We start from the raw sequence: 17,627 nt of genomic DNA, 5'->3' as shown, positions 1-17,627 counted from the left end.
ACTTTTTCTTCATGTTCACAACGTAAGGCAACACAGGAATTTCTTAGCACATGGAACTATTCTGGGTTTTTCTTCTTCAGTTCCATGTATGGAGCAGCATATTCACCAAAGAGATCAGAAGGTAGAGCCAAGGGTCTAGCCCCAACCCTGTTACTACCTTGCCTTGTGATGTGGAAGAGTCACCACCTCTCTAGACCTCAGTTTCTGCACCTACATTATGCAGATGTTTCTATATATTTTAAACTTAATTTAGCTTAAAACCCAAAAGTTCCCCAATAATTTGCAACTGACCAGGTAATGATGCCCAATCTTTACAATGACTTGTCCTGCACTAAAGCCAAAGGCAAGATGTTTACTTAGGATAGCTAATAAGACCCTTTTCCACTTTTGATATATAATCATTTCAATCCTGGGGCCACGCAAGATAGTTTCATTACTTCAAAAACCATCCATGTTCTAGATCTTCCCCGTCCCCAGTGCCCACTCTCAAGGATTCAGGGACAGCTCACATTCGCTGTATGTCTCCCTCTATACACATGTACAAACAGAAGCCCTTTCCTTATTGCTATGACCATACAACATGAGACTACTTTCTGGATTTAACTGCATTTTGATGTTTTTCTGACACTTCAGTACCCTTGAAAAGCATCCAAGTTGACATATTCTGCGTTATCATAAATAACAGTGAAAGAGATGTTATAGTAAATGGATTCATTTCATTAGTCACAAAATTTAGTTTAATAAAACATATAGGTTAGAATCAACGTATAAAGCAACATTATGAACAAAGTTTCATTTTGCTAGACCTAACAGGATTGTTGGAATTTCAAACTAGAGTTGCTGCTTCAGGAAACGAATGACAAAAAAAATTAAGTGCGGTCATTTGCTTGTTAATTATAAGATTTCTGGATAAATCACTTATCTTCTACAAGCTATCTCTGTAAAAATTCATGGCAGAATTACTTTTAAAACATTGTTAAGGCTAAAGCAGAAAAGTAGACTGCTTTTAAGAGGGTTAAGTTTCAGTTAGCTGAAAACTTCAATTTATCAGTCTTCTAAGTAATGGCACTTTCAAATTAGCTTAAAGAAACACCTATGCTTTAAAAAATTGCTATTTGTATTAAATTACTATAACTGCCATATATGTTTATACTCAGCTTTCTTCTGAACTAAAACCATTCAAATAGTCCTTATCTATCATGAACACATCAAAGCAGCACTTAGGGACCTGGAATGTTTCCCATACACTGTGTTTTACAGACTACAAGACCCACATATCAGCTGGATACTAACTTTTATAGGTAATTGACAAGGAAAAAGGTTTACCTATATAATTCCATAAATGCCAAAACTTTTAGGAGCTGAGAGGAGCACTGACAGCTTCTCTCTGCTTATGGACTGATCTACTCTGCATAAGGACTGGCTGAAAACTACTGCCTCAGTAAAACAATTTTATTTTCCTAATTCTCATTCACACCGATGGTAGTAAAGTAAAATTAAGATAAAAGCTTCTTGAGGACAGGTATTACAAACAATATTGTAAGATTTCTAAAAACAAATCATTAAAAAAAAAAAAGTACCTTTTTTCTAACTGCCCAAAACTATCACCAATTAGTATACAATTTGCTTAATCCCATACTTTAGAGAAAATAGAAATCAAGAGGGTAACACTGTCAACCTATTTATTAATTCAATGAACATCTGATAGTCTAAATATGCCAGGCTATGAGGTGGGCACTTTCAACCAATTCTAACAGGGTAGACAGGCACAAACAGAGATATTATTGCAATGTTAAGTACGACTGATGAAAACTCTATAGACAGTAGTACCTAACACACACTGGGTTATATCTACAGTCAAATATCATAACGCAGTCACGCTAACAAAATGCATTCACTACGAAAACTTTAATGTTATGTTTGCTTTCTGTTAAATGAAAAAAAGCTGTAAAAATCTTACTTGGACATCTAACAACCTAGCTATTCTGGGCCCCAAAACTGAAACGCCAACTGGTAAAAGAGGTACACGCATTCCCTAAAAGTTCCCATGAAGGGAAAAGTACATAATCTTGATGTCAAAAAAGGAGAAGGATCAGAAAAAATAATGAAATCCTGTCAATCATAAAAAGTCGGAAAATATAAAAATTAAGAATTAAAAGTTAGTACATAATAGAATTATGACTTCTTGGCATAGGTTCCAGCTCTATCCTGATCCCTTGGCCTAAAATAGATCCTTGGATATCTTCGTAACAGTTGACATACCGATAGCAACAGAAAGTTGCTCAGTAGACTCTGTCACTCAAGTTATCAAATGAATTAAACTTAAAAATGGCATAGCATTTTCCCATCCCCAACAGAGGAAGACAAATTTTACTTTTAACTGCACCATCATAAACCGAACAAATTGTATTAACTGTAATAAATTTCTCAAAGAAATTAAAAGATATTCCAGTCAGATCATAAAAAGCTATCTCTATGATCACACTGGTATAATTCTCTTAAAGCCAAAAAATTAAAAAAACAATCAAACAAAATCTTACAAATCTAAACACTGGCTTCAGAAAAAGAGCATGAGAATAATGCTCCAGTAAAGGCAGGTGTGTGCGTGTGTGTGTGTGTGTGTGTGTGTGTGTGTGTGTGTGTGTTTGGGGTGGTGGGGAGGGGGGCAGGGTGTTCCATTTTATGTCCTTTGTCACAGGAATTGATTTCCCTTTAAAAAGTAAACCAAAAACCATTTTTTTTCTTACGGAAAACTGATACACTTTACAATCAGCTTCAGGACAGTGACAAGTGAGGGGATAACAACAGAAATATAAGGTGCATCAACCGTTAAAAAAACCAAATTAACTTGTTTTCACTCAATATCCTCAAAGCCATTTAAGAAAAGGTCTCATACCAAACACACTAGCAAATGTGATTAGCGAAGAGACCTATTTCTATTAATTCAATTACATTATATCCTTGGGAGTACAGCTTTTACTGCAAAACATGTAAATTGGATAAAGTTAAGAAAAAAAGGAATCACCTTCTGCCTCATTGTATGTACATGCATCTTGAATACATATTCTGCCTAAAGGGGAGTTAAGCTTCAAAAGTAGAGAATGAATGTTGAATAAATGACCTACTATACAAATTATCATTTCCATCATTACCTTATAGAGCTGGTGACACCTCCTGGGTAAGGGGAAAAAGAATAATGGAGAGAACAACTGATTATAAATATCAGTTTCCTTCTTATCACTATTAATTCAAAGGGCTAGTATACAACTACAAAATCTTTGTTTCTAAAGAACAGATTACTTCAATTTAGCTAAAATCTGTTTGTTTCAGATACTGATTACTGTCAACAATGCTCCAGGAAAAAAACCCTAAAATTTTAGTAAACTTACATAGCAAGAATCCTCTCGATACCAACAAAAAGCCATACAATTTTTGAAACAAAGCTTTTGTAGACAAGCAAGATTTCTCCCTTGGAAAAAAATTTTTGAAGTGTAAGAAAACCGAGGGTACGACACGATACTTTCAATACTAAATGCATAGTAAATGGAGACAAACATTAACATGGAAAAATGTTAACTAGTAAAGCAAGTTCTAATGTGAAACATTTTTTGCCCACATTTTTAAGGGAGAGGAAGAGAAAATTGAGGTCAGAAAATCTATTACCATCCCTCCAAAAGAACATAAGAAAATTAAAATTCATTTTTCAAATGAGTAATGGAGAATGTCATCTAACATGTTTGCTCACTTCTGGGCCACACACTAATTTTCCAGATATTCACGAAAGATTTAGGCTAGCTTTACTTATAAACCATACATTTTGAATTTTCCTGTCAGCAGCCTCAACCTCCATGTGCCTAAAAAATACAAACTCAAAATCTGATTTTAAAATCCCTAGTTCTCCCTTTTCCCCATCTGGGATTTTTAAGTCTAACTGATCTCATTTGTCGTCTTAATCCTAAATTGCAATACTTTATAAAAACATAATTTGCATTCAAGTACCCTTGTTCCTCGAGTCTCATTATCATGACAAAGAAAGTTTTGTTTTTTTAAATAAAAAACTTGCTGTAGCAACTACTCTTTCCCAAGGATGGTCCCAGGATTCAGTTTGGAAACTTCTCTCCAGAGAGCAGTTTAAGACTTTAAGACCTCGGTCTTGTGTGCAATCATCTCTATCTTCAACGAAAGATTCTTTCTTAAGTACTGGAAACAGTAACTGAAATTACATCCTTAATGTGAGTGGTCTAACCTAGAACATATTCACAACTTAAAAAAAAAAAAAAAAAAAAAAAAGCAACCATGTGAAGATACTTGGAGCAAAGTCTGACAATCCACCCCACCCCCACCCCGCATAAAATAAATCCAAAAACCAAAAAGATTGTCCACAGTCAAAATATAGGCTAAAGGTTAACTTGACATGGAACTAAAATGCTCAATCTAAAGCATGCCAAGTGTTAATCAACTAAGAAAACCTAGCACATATAAATCCCAAATCTGTGACTAGCCAAATAAAAATTCTCAAACTGACAAGCAAAAATTTTTAAAGCGTACTTTTAAAATGCATTCTGAAATAAATTCCTAAATGAAATGAAAAAAATCATTTGAAATTTTTAATTATCTGAAACTACATCTACTGTAAGTACAGTATCTTAATTACTAACGTGAAACTTAAAGCTTTACGTAATTTTTTTTTTTGTTCTGCCAATCATATGGAAAAGCAAAATGTAATTCCTAACCATAAACTGAAATCATGATTAATTTGTTTTGGACAACGACAGACCACAAAGGGGTAAAGCAAGTTGACAAATTTTCAGAATTCAATCACCTGGCCCAAAAAATATGATGCATTTCAAAAACCAATTTTCTTTAAGCCAAATTAAGTTTATAATAAGGCTAACAATTACAGGAAGCTGCTTATTCCACACTAAGGAATAGCCCCTTTTCCTGCATGTTTGTACTGGTCTGATAAAAAAACAATCAAACTTCGTAGTCATTATGCTGTCCATTTTAAACATTCCAGCTACCACACAGAAGCAATCTTGATGCTGGGGAGTTGATAAAACTAAAACTCAAGATAGACCAAGATAAGAGATGGAGTAAACCATACTAAAAGAAAAAAAAATTACAATTTATCATCCTCAGCTAGTAGTCTCCAAGACTTAAAAATGCAATGGTTACTCTTTCCAACCACAGAGAAATGAACAAACAAACCTTTGTTAGAGATGACATAATTGGAATTCTAGATTTGAGAGATTAAAAATTATTGAAGGCAAGGGTTAGAAACTTTTTAACAGGAGTCCGAATTATCTTTTAGAGATTTTAGGGGAACGTAGTAACACAAAAGAGAAGCCTTTCAGAACCAGAGAAACCTAAATGAGCGGTTTTTAAATAGCATGCACGTAAAGTGAAAGTATTTGCAATTGTTTTTTTATAATCTAGTGTAGTGCCATTTGATTGAACTGAACATTTCAGTTCAGAGAATGCAACTTTAACCCTAAATATTTTGAGGACGTATTTTCATTTTAACGTCTATGAAGGATTCTTTCTAAACAACAGTACTTTCGAAAAATAACCCTGACAGAAACTTTTACAAATACCACTCAAGCTCTAATTTTACCAAAACATACCAAAGCAAGGCTGCGTATTATTTTTGAAATGTGACAAAAGTTGTTCCCATAATTTTAAAGAAACTGTTCTCACTGTTTGCAAATATGTTATGTATTACACATACAACAAGTGTGGCCACAAATTACACATAAAACCATCTACTGTGATTTAAATTTCCACTAAATTTAATATAGATCATTATTGAGTACGTTACACATTTTGCTCCAAACATTTCTCCTTTAAAAAAATAACTGGCGCCCCTTAGCGCTCACATTTGGAAATACTCACTTTAAGAGTTCCAGCAATTTTTTTTTTTTTTTTTGACATTCCAGAAAGTTTTCTGCCTCCACAATCTTTCAAATGCCAACACAAATAGAAAAAAACAGAACCCCTTAAAGGGACAGCTCAAGTTTTTTCTGGAGCAATGTGAAATTAACAGACTTGCTGTTTCAACAGTGTTAAGCCTATTCCAATAAAGGTTGCGGCCGTTATGTTTAACGTATGTAAGCAAAACGGAGGACGCAGTAAAACCTAACAGTTTCGTACTTTTAAGGTTGTTTCTGGACTTTCCAGACAACAAAAGCTCCTGGGATCCTTCTTTAACCATCTTTAATCACGGAGACATTTCCGGTCTTTTGTTCTTTAGTGACATTCCAACTCTCTAAGCTTCAGATTCCTTTTCCCTACTTCTTTAATAAAGATCTCAAAATTCTTGTGAAAAATCCAAAATCCACTGTTCAGTTCTACAAAACACAGTTTTCAGCTTTAACAGTCCTCCGGTGATGCTTCTAAGAACAAAAAAAAAAAACTCCTGGCTACTCGATTTTCAAAGGAGACTTTCTTGCTGGTCATTTTTTTTTTTTTCTCCAGGCGTTCACAGCAATGCACAGCTACTAGAATTTTTACTAGTCCAGGGATTGTTACAAAAACTTGTTAAAGAGATTCCAGAGTTGGCCAGAATTAATCTTCTAGTCATTCTTCGCATCCCTCAGCTCTCCACCAACCAAGCTTTCTTGCAAACTTTCCCTCGTTTTTATCTTCGCCCTTTCAAACGTCTTGATTTCCTGTCCTACAAAGTAAGGCAGCGGCGTCCTCGGGGAAAAGCTCTCCGCCGAAGTTCTCTCCTACTCGGGACTCCGTTCAGATTTGTCCTCGCGTTATTTCGTATTCACACCCCCCCCCCCCCGCCCGAAGTGAAGTTAAACTCCCGAACAGTTCTCGCTTCCCCAAACAAAAGGACAAAAAGTGCTTTCCGCTGTCATTTTGTCCTCGCCTTCGGCTAAATCAGCAGTACTTTCGGTCTCCTTTGGAATTTCTCTAAATTATCGAGCCCCACGCTGCTCCCCTCGAGTATCGGCAGGCTGCACAAACTCCAAAAAAGCAAAAGCCCCACTGAGTCCTCCACTTCGGGAACCGCCGGCCTCCTCGGGAGAGCCCCCCTCTGGGTGCGCCCCGGGGCCGGTGTCCTTCAGGCGCCCGCGGGGCGGGCGAGGCCGGGCTCCTCCCGGGCAGGCCCGCGAAGCTCCGGGCCGTCGCGGTGCTCGCCGGCGCGGCTGGAAGCCGGGGGGCGCGAGAGGGCTCGCCCCGCAGCCCTTCCCCAGCGCCACCAACTCGGGCGCCGGCGGCGCGAGGCCCGGGGTCTCGGGTCCGGGGTCCGGGGGTGGGGGGGGTGGGGCGTTGGAGGGAGAGTGTGCGTCCCGCCGGCGGGTCCCGCCCGCGCCCGCGGCCCCGGCCCGCCCGCCCGCCTGCCCGCCGCCGCGCCCCGCGAGCCCGGCCTCGGCGCCGCCTCCGTGCGCCCCGCCCGGGCCTCTCCGTCCCCGGGCGCACGGTCCCCGCCGGCCGCGACCTTCCCGCCCTCCCCACACGCCGGCGGGGCGTCGGGTCCCGAGAAGAGGGGCCGCCGCCGGGGCGCGGGCCGCGAGGGGCCGACGAGGAGACTCACCTTCGTCCAGCAGCCGCTCGAGGTGGTTGAAGATCCCGCAGAAGTTGGGCAGGCTGCTCATGAGCTTCTTGTCGTTCATCAGCTGCATCAGGTAATCTGGGGTGGGCTTCGGCTTCTCCTTCGTTTCCATTTCCCCGACCATATTCCAGGCTCCGCAGCTCACTCCGCCCGCCGCCGCCGCCGCCGCCGCCGCCGCCGCCGGAGAGGAGGGAGGGGCGGGGAGCCCCGGCCGCCGGCCGCTCGGGACTCGGCGTCCCGCTCCGCTCCGCTCCCGCGCCGGGCGCCGGGGCGGCCGGACCGCGCGCTCGCCGCGCTCTCCCCGCCCCCGCAGGCACTTTCCGCCCGCGGCCCGACGCGCTCCCGGCCCGCCGCCGCTCCTCGGCCGCCGGCTCGGCGCGTCCCTCACGAGGCCGCCGGCGGGCGGGAGGCGGGTCTCCGCGGGCCGAGTGCGGGCGCGGGCCGCTCGGCGCCGGACGAGGAGGAGCCGGGCCGCCGCCGCTCGCTCGGCTGGTCGCGCCCGCTCAGCCGCCGCCGCCGCTTCTGCCGCGGGCTCGGGGTCTCTCTGGGCTGGTCCCCGCCGCGGCCGCCTCTGCCGCTGCCGCCGCGCTCTGACTCCGCTCCTCCTCTTCCTCCTCCTCCTCCTCGCCTCCTCCTCCTCCTCCTCACTCACTTGGCGGCGGAGTTCGCCTCAGTTCAGGCGGCGCTGCCAGCGGCGGCGGCGGCGGCGCGGGGGGAGGGGCGGCGGCGCGGGGAGGGCCGGGGGCGGGCGGCGGGCGGGGCCGCGCAGGGCGGCCGTTAGCGGGGCCCCGGCCGGCGCGCTCCTCCTCCCGCCGCCGCCGCCCCCCGCAGCCCCCGGCCCGGGTGCCGCCGCCGCCGCCGCCGCTGCGCCGTCTCCCTCCGGCGGGTTGGGCGGCCTGAGGGGCCGGCGGCGGGCAGCGCGACGGAGGCGGTGCCCGGCGAGCCCGGCCTGGGCGCCGGGCCGGGGTCGCCGCCGAGGCGGGCGAGAGCGGAGGGAGGGGCCGGTGCGGGGGCCGACGGACGGGGGAGGGCGCCGGGCAGGGCGGCGGGTGGCGGTGCTTTCGACTGGGGCGGGGGCGACGGCCGCGCCGCTTCGCGCTCTTCGCCGCCGGGCCGGCTCGTCTGGCGGGCGCGGTCCGGCGGTGGCGTTTAGGTGAGAGGGATTGCCAGCGGGACGCGCCAGGGCTGCTGCGCTCGCCGCCGCACGGCCCCATTCTCTCCTCCCGTTACTATAGTTTTTTTTTCGTTTTTTTTTTCCCCCATCTCTAGTCCGTTTTCATCCCTTCCCCCCCACCCCCCGCCCAAAAAAGAATTTTTTTAACGTCCTGTTGCTTCACTGGGGACTTTCGGGGTGGGCGTCACGTGGCCCGACACGTAGCCGTAAGGTCTGAGAGCGCGTGCGCGCGTCGAGTCCGGTCTCCACGCCCCTTCCGAGGGTCGCTCCGCCCCTGCCCGGGCCCCGCGAGCGAAGGGGGAGGGGCGTAGCCTGCCGCGCGCCTGCGTGGGGCGGGGCGGGGCCTGGGCGGGTGCGCGCGGGGGGCGGTGGTAGGGGGAGGGTTGGCCCGGCCGTCGGACCCCGAGTGGCTGGGCGGGGGCGAGAAGCTGCGGAATCTTCGCTGCCTGGTGTCGGGTCCCTGTTGTGTTCCGGGTGGGCCATTGCCGCTGTGTCGTTGGTGGCACCACACGACGACCCCCCGCCTCCCCGGCGTCCCCGCGGTCTCCGGCTTCGAGACCCACGCAGCGGCAGGGAGCCCGAGGAGCGGTGGGTCCCGCATGGGCGCCCCTCGTCGCCCCGACGGCGTCGCCGCTACCAGTGCAGTACCTGTCCCAGGGGCACGCCTCTGGGGACAGGGTCTGTCTGCCTTGCTGCAGCATCCGTTACTCCGAGAGCCAGCTTCAGTTAGGAACGAGCACCGCGCTGTACGAAAAAGGAGGGGGCTGTGCGTCGTGTGGGCGATGTTGTACTTCGTGATGGCATCAGCATCCAGTAATAAAATGCTGCCGCAATAAATGAAATAAAGATCACGTACCTAATTCGAAAGGGGAAAGTCAACATACCTGCCACCTTGTAAAAACAATGATACTGTGGACAGGAAGCTTTTCCATGCAGTATGATGGATTTCCAACATTTAGGTTTGTTTGGGAAAGAATTTTCTGAACTGCAACAGCGTAGTTATCTTTGTTGTATAGAATGTTGTCAGTCTCAAAATCCGCATCTGCATTTTCCTGCAAGCCTATGATAAGTTCCATTAATGTAGACAAAATTTAACATCAAACTGACCGTGGTGAGAGCTACAGGTGGCTGAAATCTGTTAATCCTGTCTGCTGTGTTTTAACTGAAAAGAATTTAAATGGGATTTTGTGGCAAAATCCTGCTTCATACAAATTCTGAGGAACACTTTTGGTTTGACTTGTACTGAAACTAGCTGAATTTCAAACAAATACTCTGAGTAGCAAGTAGCTTCTGTCCTCATTTAAAGAATGTTGTTTCTAAAATTAAGCTCCTTTGGTAGAGGAAATGGAATTGCCCTGCAGACAAAATTAAAAAGGTTTAAGTCGAAAATATTTCAAATTCTCCAACTTCCACTGCTGTTAATAGAGCCATAGAATATTCACCTACTCAATTACCATTTAAAGGATGGATTTTATAAATGCAGGAAACAGTAATTTAATCAAAGTGGTTGCCTCTTTAAAAAGTAATGTATGCTTTTCCAGTATGGAGCAAAATGATAGGTATTTTAAAAGGTACTAAGTTGTTCATTTAATTTGCTAGTGTAAAAGATTTCATCCCCCTTCTTAATCAGTTTGTGTATTAAGCTCCCAAGCCCTGCGCTAAATGCTTTATGTGTATGTCTCATCTATCTCGTTTAATCTTGAAGGCAACCTTGTACTTTAGGTATGCTATCATCCCTGTTGCATGTAAGGGGAAGCCCAAGGAGAAGAAGGTTAAGTAACTTTCCCAAGACTTCATCCCTGGAACTGGGATTCAATTCCATTCATATTTTATCCTAAAGCCTATGTTCTTTACCTTTTTACTGACCCTGTCCAATAGTCAGGTTGAAACTTCTGACCATGTTCCACCATGTTTGACGGATAGACACCGCAATGTCCTCTGGCCCACCTGGATCTTATAACCTAGGTGACCCAGGTCAGGGTTAAAGAACAATAATCAGTATTTATTTCCCATATATTTCATCTACTGTGGTTATAGCATTTGATAATAGCTGCCACATATTGCCCTTTCAAGTATACATAGATCACTTCTCTGCTCACAGTTTTATGTTTCCCTTCTCAGAGGAAAGACCCAAAGACCTTATAAAGGCCTTCAAGACCCCACATGCTCTGGCCCCTGCTGCCTCACTGACCTTGTGTCTTCTCTTCCCCTAGCAACTGGGCTCTCCTCCTGGAATCCCTTATCCTTAAACAAGCCAAGCATGCTTTCTACTCCAGGACTTTGCACTTGGTGTTTCCTCTCCTTCATTCCCCACACATCTATATCAGAGAAGGTTCCCCTTACCACCCTGTATAAGATAGCACATGCATGTACACACACACGCACACACACCCTCTGTATTCTGTCCCCCCCCCCACCCTTTTCATAGCATTTCTTTCTTTTTTTTTTTAATGTTTGTTTTTGAGAGAGAGACAGAGTGTAATCAGGGGAGGGGCAGAGAGAGGAGACACAGAATCAGAAGTAGGCTCCAAGCTCGAGCTATCAGCACAGATCCTGATGTGAGACTTGAACTCGAACAGTGAGATCATGACCTGAGCCAAAGTTGGATGCTTAACCAACCGAGCCACCCAGGTGCCCCTCATAGCATTTATTTCTACCCGACACGTTCTATCTATGGGTAAATTTGTCTCTCACCTCCCCCTACACTGTAAACTCCAGGAGAGCAAGGGCTTTACTTTGTTCTATACGGAGTTCCCAGCACCTGAAACAGCACACAGGACACATGGGCACTCATTAAAAATATATTCAAAAAATATTTATATAAATATTCACAAAAGTATTAAGTAGTTGTCAGGCACCAGAAACTGTGCAAAGCCTTTACCTATATTGTCCTTTCAATCTTCCCAGCAAACATCTTAGGTGTGGTAGCCAAACACGGGAGGAGAGATAGATGGCTGATTCTTAAGAATAGTAAGGAGTTGGCAGTCAGGCGCCCGATTCTGGCTCAGGTCATGATCTCACATTTCATGGGTTCGAGCCCCACATCAGGCTCTATGCTGATAGCTCAGAGCCTGGAGCCTGCTTCGGATTCTGTGTCTCCCTCTCTCTCTGCCCCTCCCCCATTCACACTCTGTCTCTCTTTCTCAAAAATAAATAAACGTTAAAAAATTAAAAAAAAAAAAAAAAAAAGAGTAGTAAGGAGTTGGTCCCATAAGGCAGCATCGGGTCCATGCAGGATCATGTCTCTGGAGACAACCGTGCTCTGTGCAGGTATCCACTATACCCCTTCCTTTTCTCCCTCACACTCCTGCCTCAGACATTTTAGGTGTATATTACCCCATTAATTACCGAACGTAATAAGTGCAATGAAGAATACAAAAGTTGTTGGGAAACATCACTTGACTTCAAGAAGCCTCAAAATCTAAAAGTTACTGTGGAAGGACTCTTTAATCACATTATTACAAAAATACCATCTTCCCAATATTCACAAGTTAACCATGTACACGTGGGTAAGCTTCCTCTTGAAGATCTTTATAATAGCTTTTTCTCTGTGGGAAAACTATGTCATCTAATATGTTGACACTAAGAATGTTTCCACATCTAACATCAGTAATTAATCACGAGTGGAAATATATCTTCTGCATTCTAAAATTTGATTGGCTCTATTTGCTTATTGCTGTTCTTGACATTTAAAATAGAAAATTTGAGTATTCCAAACTTTTTTTTTTCCGTCACCTTGGAGTTCCTGAAAATGTTCTTAGGACCTAAGAATCCAATCTTTGATGGTCTTTTGTCCCAAATGCTTTTTTTTTTTTTTTTAAATCTTAATCCTTAAATCTTCCTACAAGGGAATGGGGCTTTCCTATAATCTTTCGTTTGTTTATTGTCTTAATTATGTTTGTTTATTGTCTTAGTAGATTTCTCAAGTATCCTTTTCAATTGTGACATGGCTTATCAGATACCATTTAAAAGGTTGAAAATGACACATTTTAAGGGTGAATATCTTTTTTTTAAGTGTTTTATTCATTTTAATAGAGGGAGCTTGTTTGTGCTCACAGGCGCATGAATAGGGGGCGCGGGGGTCCAGAGAGAGGGAGACAGAGGATCCCAAGTAGGCTCCACACTCTTCCAGGAACCAAGATATGACCTGAACAGAAATCAAGAGTGGGACCCTCAACTGACTGAGCCACCCAGACACCCCAATAAGTGTATCTTAGTCAACAAAGATGTGAGTACCTATTCTGTCTAAACACTTGTTGTTAACTCTGAGGCTAAGCTGGGAGTTAATATCACCAACATATGAAAAGTTAACTAACAAAAGCAAGTGCTAAGGACCAAATGCCGTAGGAATGGAAATGAGCACCACCATTCCAGGCCTCCAGGTGGGTTTCATCTCAAGTTGGAGGGTTGGGGGCACCGACGAAAACTTGGAAAGTGTCAGGCTTTTAGGGTAGGAGTTTCCAAAAAGAACAGTAGATGCCAGATTTGGGTTGGCCTCAAATGTCAAGCTCAAGTGTTCACGGAGAAGAGCCTTGGGAATTGTTTTAATACAAAGAAATGAATCAAAACAGTCAGGTGGATTCCTTTCAGTGAGGCGTATTTACGTATCTCCTCGTGCAAAGGCACCATTTGTAAAATTAAAGGCATTGCTCCTCACAGCTGTTCTGTTAATTGTGCCGCTTTTTAAAACCACTAACATGATAGTTGCAGACGTAATACTAACATTTAGCTGAAACCACTGCACAGCAGTTAAATGTTAACTGACGGTGTAGAGTTTCTACTCATTTGACCCTAAATGAAACTTTAGAGGGAAAAAAGTTCTCAGCCAGGATGCAGGCTGGTGCCATGTAATTCCATGTTCATTCCACATGTAAGCAGAAACTTTAACTAAAAACTAACCATCTGTTAATTACAGGAATATGAGAGTGAATTAAAAATGCATTTTGTTTTGATCAACCTTCAAACTGATTCATGGGTTTATGATTGCAAAACAATTTCCACAGTGTTCCCTTGGACTGCTGATTTGTTTTTGTTTTTGTTTTTTTCCTTCAAGATCTGGTTCATTCAGGATGACTCTGAAATGAGATTTTTTAACACATTAAACAAATACTGTTTGATTCATAATCTATGCATTAGGATTTTTGTTTTGTTTCGTTTTTGTTTTTTAAATGCCCCCTTAGTTTTTTTGTTTTTTGTTTTTTTTTTTTGAGTAAACTCTCCCCCCCATCATGGGGCTCAAACTTGTGACCTGAAGGTCAAGAGTCACATGTTCTCCCAACTGAGCCAGCCAACTGCCCCTTTACGTGTTAGTTTCAAATAACGTGAGTCAATATTTTATGAGCAAGGGAAGTGCCTACTCATGTCCCAGAGATTTAATCAAATGCCCCTGTCCTTTACTAAAATTTAACTTACAGCCTACATGTTGCATTTTCCCCATAATTTCTGTATATTCATTCTTTCTAAACAGGGTTTTTAGTGGACCAGGGAGACAAAAAGAGGACTGACTTTTATAGAGTTTCTACAAACTGTTAGGCACTTCAGTTACTATCCCATTGAGTACATGGCAGCTCTGAGTTAATTATTACCCCCATTTTATAGGGGAAGCAGCTGAGGCTCAAGTTAACCAAATGACGTGAGTCTGGTGACACAGTTAACAAATGCTGGGAGCAATATTCAAACCAAATCTTCAAAGTCCTGAGTGGTTTCTGGCACACTTTTGGCCCCTTTATCAGTTAAAAGTGGAATTCTGTCATCTTTGCGTGGCTCTTTTCTGAGTATTCTAACCAGTGGTGATGTTGGATTTTTTTCAAACATTAAGCTCTTACATCTCATTGAAATATCACCAAGTCCTGTAGAGAAAAGATTGCTGTGCTGGGTATAAAAAAGGCCTTATTAGTTCTATCCTAATGAGCTGTGCAACACTGAGTAAGTAATTCAGTCTCTCTAACATTTGAACTAAGTGATCTTGGAAGCCTTTAAAGCTGTATAATTTTGTGATTCTGAGTAAGATGTTCTCTTCCATATCAGAACATTGATTTTGTTGTAATTTAATTTCTGTGCCTAGGATACCCTGTGCACAGATGGGTCATCATGTAATAGCAATAAGAAATCTATTTAAAATTCTTAGGTGTCATTTTTGTACTCCTTCTTAAAAGTCATATTTTTGGATATTGGTTTCCTTAGACAGTATAATATGTTTGACTGGAATTCTTACATTTTTATAATTTACAAAAGACTAAAACCAAATAGTGTTTCTTTTTCTTTCTTTCTTCCTTCCTTCCTTTCTTTCTTTCTTCCTTTCTTTCTTTTTTAACATACTACAACTGAAAAAGTAGAGCACTACAAAACCACACCCAGAGCTCCTAGTGGAGGAACTTACCACTAAGGGAGCATAACCATTCCTGGAGGGTAGATTCCAGGCCTGTTCCTCTTTCTGCTGTTTAGACGCTTTACAAGAAGTCTATTTTCAATAGTTACTTATTTGAATGAATAAAAGGAAAAAAAGAAAGGAAAACATAGACCTACTTGAGCTGTCAGGAGGGCAAGCAGCTGTGTAAAGCTGCTCATGGCCCAGAATACTTACCTGAGTAAATAGTAGCATCTGAAAAATCCTTGTCTGTCGTTAGTGACACAGGGAAAACAGAAGGAGAAGGAGGGGCCTCAGTGTCTGTTACTGTGTGAACAGTTTTTGCAGTGACTCGATGATTCCTGAAAAGCCTTTTGGAGTGTGAGATACGTCTCACCCCACAAGAAACGTTCCGTTTGGGGCTACAGGGACCAGAACATCCATAGTCCCCTGAATTCTTAATAGGTCAGAAAACAAGTACTTCTTGTTTTAATATAAAAGACAGTTTGTATAGTGATGATATTTTATCAGAATCCCTTTATTGAAATAAAAGATTAAAAGCAATTACAGCACTGATACTCAACCAGTCCATACTAGTAAACTTTATCAATTTTTAGTTTGGAACCGTTTCCACACCTCTCAGGGCATAGTCGCTTCTCTTAGGCACACTGCCCAGCCCTTCCTGCAGAGTCCCCCCCCACCCCGGGCACCACTCTGGCCCCAGCTAAAGAGTAGAGCCTGGTGCCCTGCCCCTCTCCCCACACTGGGCTGATGGCCACTCAGGTCACTTCCGCTCCTGCCCCACCAATGGTTAAAAACATTTTGAATAATACTTCCATTTCTGTCAGCTGATTTGCATATTTAGAAAATTGCTTCTTTCATAGCCTCATGCCCATTAAATCGAGTTTTCCTAGTTTTTACTGATTGCAACTAAATTGGTTATTTTTTGTCTAAAATATATATATTGGTTATTTTGTCTAAAATATATGTATAGGCTCTTTGGGCATATACCCAAGTTCAGAAAGAAAATTTATGAAAGTCACGTTTACCCAGTTACAATGAAATACCAGAGTTTTCGGCTTTACTCTTTTCCACCAAATAATGTTGTAATAAACAGGTTGTTGCCAGAGCCGAAACATGATTAATCCTTCTCTGTATGGCAAACTTTTTATAATTTCACACCAAAGAGGTACCTCTGTTCTGCTCTCTGCTCTGTCCTAGATAGCCATTCACATTCCTTTGCTGAACTCTACAAGTAATACTGATGATGCCAGCATTTACTATTTCCTAATTATTCTGTCCAAGCCCCTCTGTAAAAATGTGTCACAGTTACATTTTGTAGATCTTCAAGGGCCCCCAACTGGATTCGCTGGCATTGACGGCCCCATTTTCTTCCATACCCACTGGTGGGGAGCATGGTTTTTCAGATGGAAATGAAATGTAGCACAGTGAAATGAGTAACACGTTCTGTTTAGCAGTTCTAAAACGGGCACCCTGTATTCAGAGCGCGGGCCTGGAATTAAGTAGTGGGAAAGTGGCCGCTGACGCGGAGGCGGGTGGGCCGGGTTTCCCGGGCCAGCAGCATGTCCCCTGTCCAGGTGAAGCCGTTAAGGGAGCAGAACGGATGGGAGGAGGGAATCAAACGCACAAAACTGTTAGATCATGAGATGAGGAAAGAGAAAAAGACTTGTGTTCAGAGTTCAAAGACAGCCCTGTAAGCGGTCCCATCAGCTGACCTGCCAGCAATAATCCTGCTCCCTCTCGGGTCCCGGCTTCCATTCGGGCGGCCTGGCCACCGGTCACTGGCCACTGGCGGGTAAGGGGTGGCAGGCCCTTCTCTGCACCGGCTTCCTTGACCTCTGGGGCCCCCAGAGCAGACCTGACTTTCTCCAATCCCTCAGCTGACCAGGTTCCAGCGTTTCAGCCGGGCAGGTGCCTCATGTCTGGAAGGCAGCTTTCACTTAATTGAGGGGCCCAACCAGACCCCATCACTCCGTCCAGGCAGGGCGCCTCCTTGGGGTCCTGACAGGAATGGGTACTTCCTCCTGCACTGTGAAAATACGGAATCATGGCCCCTTAGCCCCACTACAAAACTACCTGCCAAGCCAGAGAAATGCTTTTCTCACAGATGATGGACACAAATTGCCTTTAAACCCCGAGCAATGAAACGAAGTCCTAAAACATTCCCCCTGAAGGGTTTGCTGGCCCCGGGAGGAAGCAGCCCGGCACGGGGTCTGGAGCAGCAGCCACAGAATTCCTGGGTCTGCATCTCGGCCCTGCCACTTACCAGAAGTTGGGTGATGCCGCTTACCCCCTGTCTGCTCACCTGGAAAATGGGGTGATGCCACCTAAGGATGTTGTCAGGATTATGTGAATAAATGAACATGAAGTCCCCAGCAAAACCCCGATAGCACACAGTAAGCTTTAAGTAAACAGTTCTCATTTAAAAACCCGAGAAGAGGGGTGCCTGGGTGGCTCGGTCACTGAGCACGGAGCCTGCCTGGGATTCTCTCTCTCCCTCTCCCCCTCCCCCACTCATGCTG

The 17,627-nt window shown here is 44.2% G+C and overlaps 1 protein-coding gene across 7 annotated transcripts in view; it reads right to left on the bottom strand.

Annotated features, from left to right (window-relative positions):
* QKI (QKI, KH domain containing RNA binding) overlaps positions 1 to 8,154 on the bottom strand; it is a 156,327-nt gene extending 148,173 nt beyond the window's left edge. For 2 of the 7 annotated variants that reach the window (XM_043592724.1, XM_043592720.1), the window contains exon 1: positions 7,547 to 7,802. In XM_043592724.1, coding sequence (XP_043448659.1) covers positions 7,547 to 7,688 — 142 coding nt within the window. In that variant the 5' untranslated portion in view covers positions 7,689 to 7,802. Of the gene's footprint in view, positions 1 to 7,546 lie in introns of all 7 variants that reach the window. The other 5 variants (XM_043592718.1, XM_043592722.1, XM_043592723.1 and 2 more) reach the window with 5 other exon arrangements.
* Between the last annotated feature and the right edge of the window lie 9,473 nt (positions 8,155 to 17,627).

Source organism: Prionailurus bengalensis, chromosome B2 (assembly GCF_016509475.1).
Source record: "Prionailurus bengalensis isolate Pbe53 chromosome B2, Fcat_Pben_1.1_paternal_pri, whole genome shotgun sequence".
Lineage (NCBI taxonomy): Eukaryota > Metazoa > Chordata > Mammalia > Carnivora > Felidae > Prionailurus > Prionailurus bengalensis.
The sequence above is the reverse complement of the archived record's forward strand: the minus strand, read 5'-3'. Positions and strand labels throughout refer to the sequence as shown.